General features: G+C 40.2%; 1 protein-coding gene across 2 annotated transcripts; it reads right to left on the bottom strand.

Moving 5' to 3' along the window:
- Positions 1-3,331: 3,331 nt before the first annotated feature.
- LOC124341361 lies at positions 3,332-4,145 on the bottom strand. Of its 2 annotated transcripts, none has more exons than XM_046794444.1 (3): positions 3,996-4,145; positions 3,631-3,940; positions 3,332-3,567 (listed from the first exon to the last, which is right to left on the bottom strand). In XM_046794444.1, the coding sequence occupies exons 1-3, from the start codon at positions 4,096-4,098 to the stop codon at positions 3,432-3,434; spliced, it is 549 nt and encodes a 182-aa protein (XP_046650400.1). In that variant the 5' UTR covers positions 4,099-4,145; the 3' UTR covers positions 3,332-3,431. The 2 variants fall into 2 exon arrangements, with proteins under 2 accessions (XP_046650400.1, XP_046650401.1); XM_046794445.1 differs by having other exon boundaries at positions 3,631-3,931; positions 3,996-4,140.
- Positions 4,146-7,277: the final 3,132 nt, after the last annotated feature.

Raw genomic sequence — 7,277 nt, 5'->3', positions numbered from 1 at the left:
GGCGGTTAAGCCAATGTGTATTAGTCAAGTCGTCCATTATTCAACAACAACAACATACAAAGAAAAAAAAGCCGGTCAACATCAAAGTCGGATAGATCTAACCCAAGTACTCTGGCTATACACAGTCCCTGGGAGTGTATCGTGCATAGCATAAATATACTCCAACGCTTATTCTATATCTACAGCCGCGACCAATCTATATATGACTTTAATATAGTTATGGTCGGTTTGGTATTTGTGTACATACGTATGTTGAAAGTGGACAGCGTCACTGACCTTTTGGTCTTGTTCGTTTGTTATCTTCTCTGGCTCGTTGGGGGTCTCTAATGAATTAGATCGTCGTATCGCGGCGGTCCCTGTTGTACACGGGAGACGATATCAGGTGACGGCGGACGCGATCCAGCTCAACGAGAGTGCGCCAGTAAGAGTTTCGGACACCTTATCGTATGCGTAAAATTGTATACCATGTATATCGCCAGCAGAGTGCTGATTATAATGACTGTTCTCTCTCTCTCTCTCTGGCTTGGGCGTGTGTCAAACACAAACGGAATGACGTCAGCGCAGCTCTGGCTCTGCTCTGCAACGTATCGATTTTAATTTTTTGATGGGCGAGAGATCGAACCCGATCGAACTCGATGCCCAGAGCACACAGCACACATTGTGTGAGTACTTTGGCATTAGAAGAAGAAGAAAAAGAAGAATGGAACCTGCCGTCTAATTCAAAACCTTTTGTCGCGTCTCTTCTTCCATTTCCGTCGATTATCAGCTCGTCTGTCGACATTTTCTCATTACGACTCGGAGAGAGAGAGAGAAATGGCACACGTTGTTCAACGGTTTGAAACAAAGGAGAAAAAAGTTGATCGACTCCATTCGGATTTTATGGTTTTATGAGCGTCGTTAAAGGAAATTGAAAAATAAACATGAAAGGCTTTCCGTTGTTACCGTTATGTAGGCTGTAACCACTTGGACTAGTATGTGAAAAATGATGAAATGTAGGCAACATCAAATAAGGTGTAGCGGCCTTAGCTCAACTCTCGTCGTTCCCCGTTACTTTATTTGTGATGATAAGATTGGTGTCCACTTCCGACAGATTTCACTTATCTCTTTCTCGGAGCTCGTCTAGCACTTGGCGAGCGAGTTCCAGTTACAATAACAAAAGACAGAAAGCGAAAACCCGCTGTTTCATCTTTTGTTTTTCGTTTTCTACGAATCTGAAAACTGCGGACCCGATTCCGGAAGTTTAAAAAAAAAAAGGAAATAAATAAATAACAGGAATCAAATGAGCATACAAATAATTCGGCTGAAGGAGGAAACGGAACTAGAAAATTGTGTTTAAAAATCTTTCGGAAAACAGGAAGGAATCCAGCCGATGAGAAATGATTTCTAACCTGAAGGACCAGGTGTTCTGGATCCAAGTTCCGACGGTCCAGCAAACAGGACGATATATAGACGCGTGCCCATAAGTTTCCAAAAAAGGGGAGGAAAGTTGATTTAAGGTACAACTCTACATAGGAGAGAGGGGGGAGGGAGATAGGGCGGATGTTCTATTTTTCATTGTCCGATCCAGCATCACTTCCGCTAGCAATATTCACTCGAATTCCGCTTGAATATGCTCCGTTCCGTTTCAACACGCTGCTGCTGCCAAGAACCGGCTTCCGCTATGTATGGCAGTTCCGAGCATAACCATTTTTTCCTTTCCATCTTGTAATCGATTACGAGGAATGAAGAGTTTGCCGCTCGTTATCTCTCGAATCGGAACAAGTAAAAAAAAAAGTTGTTCCGGTCTGCAGGAAGGAAAACGTCATTTATGGCACAGACTATCTAATAATGAAAATGTACTATAGGCTCTAGAACTCTCTCCATGATGAAATCATCACCTGGAGAGAGTGAGAGAGAGTCTAGCTCCTATTTTTTTGTGAAGTCTATAACTTGTTTGTTCGCCCAGCCGTCAAATGACAGTTATACATAGGCCTAGTATATGTACAAACACAGATAGGAAAGTAGGCAAAAGATGCATATGTTTCCCCCCTTTTTTGTGTGTGTGTTGTTCCACCCTACCTTCCGTGGATGGAGCGAGTGGGGGGGTCTGGGCACCGCGAAATTGGTTCATGTCGGTTTTAAGTTTCCACCAATTTTGGTTGAAATGTGAACAAAATAGATAGACAGACAAGGCAGGTTATATGCACTATAGAGAAATGAGATATAGCTGAAAAATTGGCCCGGTGTGGTCGGGATGAGGTTAATCATGTGGGCAGGTGACAACTAGTCGAATAGAGTGCTTGTTGTATGGTACCACAATCGGTTATTTCTGGCTCGGTAGTACAACTGTTGAGGTTAAGGGTTTTCAACCCGACAATTGCTAAGACCTACCTGAGGATACCAGAGGCCTCAAAGGGTGAAAGGGTCCGATCGATCCATCCGGGGCTTTCCGTTTAAAAAACAGAAGCAGTTTGTACACGTGCTCTTTTTCGCAACTACAGTTCCAGGATCCCCCCCCCCCCCTGCTCAAATGCGATTCAAAGAAATTTCTGCTCCACCAGGAAGGAACGCAACTTGAGCCGAGCAGAAGCTTCTGGGTGTTTCGAAACGAGGCGCCATTTTGTGGTATTAGGTGATTAATCCCGAGCAGTTGGAAATACTTGAAAGCGATCCAGTATGCGTGTGTACTTGATATAGATTTGTCCCGAGCCTTTTCATTATTTTTTCCCCCACTTTTTTTCCTTTTTCATAAGAGGGGGAGTTCGACCCACCTGGCAAGCACACGCTGACCACATGTTTCCTCCATAAAGCAGGTGCGCAACTCTCTCTCTCTCTCCCCCACACACACACACTCGGGGAAAAAAAAGAATTAAGTTTTGGTGAAACACTTCCACTATTCACCCCACCGTGAGTGTAGTAGCTACGCTAGGGTGGGTGAACGGTTTCTGCAATAACCTAACCAATGGACAGGTGTGGGCATATCAAGAGCATGAAAAGGGAGTGAGGCATGAAACGACGAACTAGTGAAGGATTAATCCAAAACATTATGGAAGTTCTGCTCGGCATCCGGTTTTAATTGAACGCGTTCCCTAACCGAGGGGAGTAAGGGAAAAAAAAAAAAACATTTCTCTGTCAAAGGGGTCGTTTTGTTGGAAAGGGGAGACACCGTGATAATCCGATCGCCTTTCACCTCTTGTAGCGTTTCATTCGACTTATTTCTACCGACGACCGTGAAATGAAGGATACAAAAAATACATACAGTATTGGTCATTTTTCTACAAACAGACGTTGCCCTATATTATCTTCGTCGTCACGATGAGTCATAAAGGTACAAGACACGGTCAAGACAAAATGGGAAAAAGTTGGACGGAATATGTAATTCAGACTTGTCAACAGACTTGTAAAAACGCTCACACAGTTGCATCATTTCAGATCATTTATAAGGAGGTAAGTTAAAATAGCAACCAACTGGAAGTGTAGGCAACTACTGACATGATAACCATCATGGCTGATACTCCAGGTTTGCTCACAGAGTTGCAAAACTGGTCGAAATCACAGAAGCAAAATGTTGTGTTGTCGTAATAGTTCCTACAGTGAGGGGTATTATTAGTTTCAAAAGTCAAATTGGAAATTGTTGATCTATTTCATTACCTCTTGATGTCTAACTCATCAATGTCATTGAAAACATATTGTGCTAGCCTGATATCTCTGGCTGCTGGACGGCATCCTTCGTAAATATCAGCAGGAATGTCTCTTCTAATGCCCTTGATGGAACTGAGGCAATCACGAGTGATGATTTCCTCTGCTCCCTTCTTCTCTACAATTTTGACGCATTTATCGTTCGGGTCTGGACAGGTGTATGACCAATGCCACCTCCAATCAAAGTTCTTTCCACAGCCAGGGTGTGTACTGACACATTTGTAACACCACAATCCCACACCTTGGGCTTGAACTGAATAAACTAAAATGGTTAGATACAAAACGCAGATACCAATATTTCGAATAATTCAACTTACATGTCGATAAACCGATCACAAGGCAATACAAAAGGAAAACAATTCGCATTTTGATCAAAGGAATATGTTGGGAAAACTTGAAAACAAAACGTGAAAAAAACATCAAGGGCGTCGTCTAGATATTCTCACAGCCATCTAGCGGTAATTGAACATACTAGCATCTTCACCATCTATGATTCGGAGTTTGAAACAAAAAGTAATCGAATTTAACACAAAATGTTTTTACAAATTAATTGTCATTTTGTTAGTAACCACAATCATACAAAAATTATAAAGGTTTTGAATAAACAAAGATGCTTCAGTTAAAATTTAAAAAATTTTAGAAGTCGTTTCCTGTTGCGTAGCGTCACCTCGTAGTCGAACGATAAACTACAAACACATCTAACTGCGCCTTCTGAAAAAAAGTTATAATGAAAAAAATGGTCTCCAGAGTCTAGAGTAAATTTTTTATTATATCTGAAAACCTCTTTGCTTGGAATAGATCGAAGATTGTGCTTTGATTTACTCAAATTAAGAAAGAGCTTTATTTGCGAAATGCCTGCTTTGTATGCGTATAGTGTAGAAACATACCCTTATTTCATCACGAGCTTAAATATTTATATTCATTGCACCACATTCGGGAGGAAAAGTATGAAGAAATAAAAATACCGGTCAGTTCAACATCTGAAGCTCTACATTTCGTCCCATTGCCTCATTTGCCTCAAAGAAAATTTCATCTATTGATTAATCGATCGCCGAGAAATTAAACACACGTCTATATGTATTCCAATTGGAAAAAACAACACATTAATTTCTGATGTTACAGCTTTACAAAATAGGGAATATCAGAAATCGATAACGTGTAATGCTTGGAATTGTTGTGTGCACACAGCACTCGTTCTCTGCTGGTAGTTTTTGGTGGAGAAATAGGGTATTACTGTCGAGAGGATACCTGGCAGTATAGTCCCTGAAGGCAGGCAGGCATAGTTAAGAATTCAAAGTACTATGATATTGCTAGACAAAGGGCAATACTGGGATGTAGGTAGAGGGGAAAAATGTAAATTCCGAGAATAACGAACCACATGAAACTGAATAGCTAGCGGAAAGATAAAAATCGATCTGTCCGTACACCTTTCATGTTGGTCCATGTTTTTTCTGTATAAGATCTAATCTGTTGTTGGTACGAAATAGGTAAAATATATACATATACAAAAGCTGCATCTGAATTCTGAATCCATCTTCTCCCACAGCTTTCCCAGAGAGGATAGGTGGCGCTGACCTCAATCTCATGCGTAAGCTTAAACCGTAAACTAAAAATTTTCCCGGCAACAGTATACAGTTACAATCACGTCATTATGAAGACGAGCTCAAGTTCATCACCTCCGATGATGTACGACTACTCGGAAAGAACTACTGCGAGAATTCTTCCAAATTGCGGCTTCAAAACCAAATGATAACCTTTGGCGGATCAAACAATCAATTACGCCGTATTGTATAGCGCTCGATTTCTGTGAATGCCTAAATCCACGGTGAAGAATTTATTGAAAACGAGACTATTTACGAGGGGATCAAGGTTATAAAAATTCTCATTTTAGAGTCAGTGAAATCAAAGCCCATCGCAGCGATGGGACTTTTGGGTCGCGTCTTCTCCAATCAATACAGGCACGTGTAAAGTTCCTCCCTCGTGATCACAGTCGAGGTTAGCCTATTAATTTCATGCCCGTTTTATCGTTTCATTTGTTACCAGGATCACGACATTTCGTCGAGGTTGTAGTAGTTCAACACTTAAGGTATTTACAGTATCTTCAAATAATAATCCATGTATTTTACTTGACGAATGACATTTGGGAATCTACGTGTAAAATCGATAAGACAGGACAAGATAAGCTAACACATAAATCTCGATCTAGAGAAGTATAATTTGAAAGTTATTGTTTGATTATATATTTTTTCCCGCGTGAATATTTTAAGTTTTCATTATCTTGGTTGTCGTTTTTCTTTACCTGATAGTGAGTGTTTCAGTTTTAAATAAGCTTGGAAAATAAAAAAAAATATATTTAAAACCTTCCTCAGATTCATTAAAGCGAATGATAACGGAGAGGAGGAAGCCTTAATTGTAGTTTAGATATATAATCCTTTGCATCAACCGCACGGCTGCATATGCAATTATTATTGCTCAAGTCATAAATTTCCTAACGAACTAGAAGTTCTAAATTCTTATTTCCCGCACTGTTATCTACGCTTCTATAGAATGCATTCAAGCGAACAAGTGAATCGAATAGAGCAATTGCTTTTATTTTCTCTCAAAATGGCCACTGTAAACTTAACAAATACTCCGTCAGGTATACCGGAAGCAGGTTTTTTTGTCCTGAGCATTTTCGACTTTCACGAATTCCCGCAAGCGATGAAAACCAGAATTTCAACTTCGTCTGTCTGCCAAGAGATGGAAAACCAATAATAATGTAAGCAGAATATCTGCCTCTTTCTTGCCGGCTAACGACAACGGCATGAAATATACACACACATGATAAAAAGGGCCCCCTTGAGAGGAATATTATGTTTCATTCCGACCCGTTTTCCCTTCTGAATAATATTCATTTCAATTCTAAGATTTATAAGAACCGGTAGGAACAATGTCGTCGGCGAAATTTTTTTATTCAAGCTACCTAGGTAACATGAGAATCTATCCCAGCACAAATATAACGACTATATTTGTGTATCATGTGACATACGTTTTTCAATGTATGCACAAGTGTCACCGAACTTGGCATATTTGTCAAAAAGGAATTATACCGGTCGATGTAACAAAATGTAAATATGCAACCATTTCTGTTGCCAGACATTAATGGCGGCCATAAAACTCGAAAGGCTGTGAATCCAAGCAAATCGCCCAAATCCCGTCAAAGAATCAGTCCAAATGTTATGCTAAAGGGGTTGCTGCTGCATTATACCAGTTTCTGACTTTCAAATGATATTATAAAGCGGCTAAGGAAATTACGCCCCACGTGTTGAACGAGAAAATTGGCAAATTGTTGATTTAAATAATTCAAGTTTTGCTGATGAAACAACTCGTTATTTTAGAGAGCTCGTTATTTGAATCACCACTCCAACGTCTTGTTTCTTTTAAATAGCTTGTAATGATTGAGAAATCTTTGCAAAATGGGAAAAAATCTTTTGAGCCTATGAATCAGATAGCGTGTGAAAAACGTGGTCCAGACAGGAAGAGGAAGGGGGAAAATGGACAGACAGAGAGAAAGAGATGGAGAAAAAGCGCGAAAATTTTCTTTTTTTTTTTTCAACGGC

The sequence above is a fragment of the Daphnia pulicaria genome, chromosome 5 (genome assembly GCF_021234035.1).
Source record: "Daphnia pulicaria isolate SC F1-1A chromosome 5, SC_F0-13Bv2, whole genome shotgun sequence".
NCBI lineage: Eukaryota > Metazoa > Arthropoda > Branchiopoda > Diplostraca > Daphniidae > Daphnia > Daphnia pulicaria.
This window is presented reverse-complemented; position numbering and strand designations above follow the sequence as displayed.

Coding starts and splice junctions, on each gene's coding strand:
- LOC124341361 (XM_046794444.1), bottom strand. CDS start 4,098: ATGTTTTTTTCACGTTTTGTTTTCAAGTTTTCCCAACATATTCCTTTG. Junction 3,941..3,995: donor TGTGATCGGTTTATCGACAT/GTAAGTTGAATT, acceptor TAACCATTTTAG/TTTATTCAGTTCAAGCCCAA. Junction 3,568..3,630: donor GATGAGTTAGACATCAAGAG/GTAATGAAATAG, acceptor CCCTCACTGTAG/GAACTATTACGACAACACAA.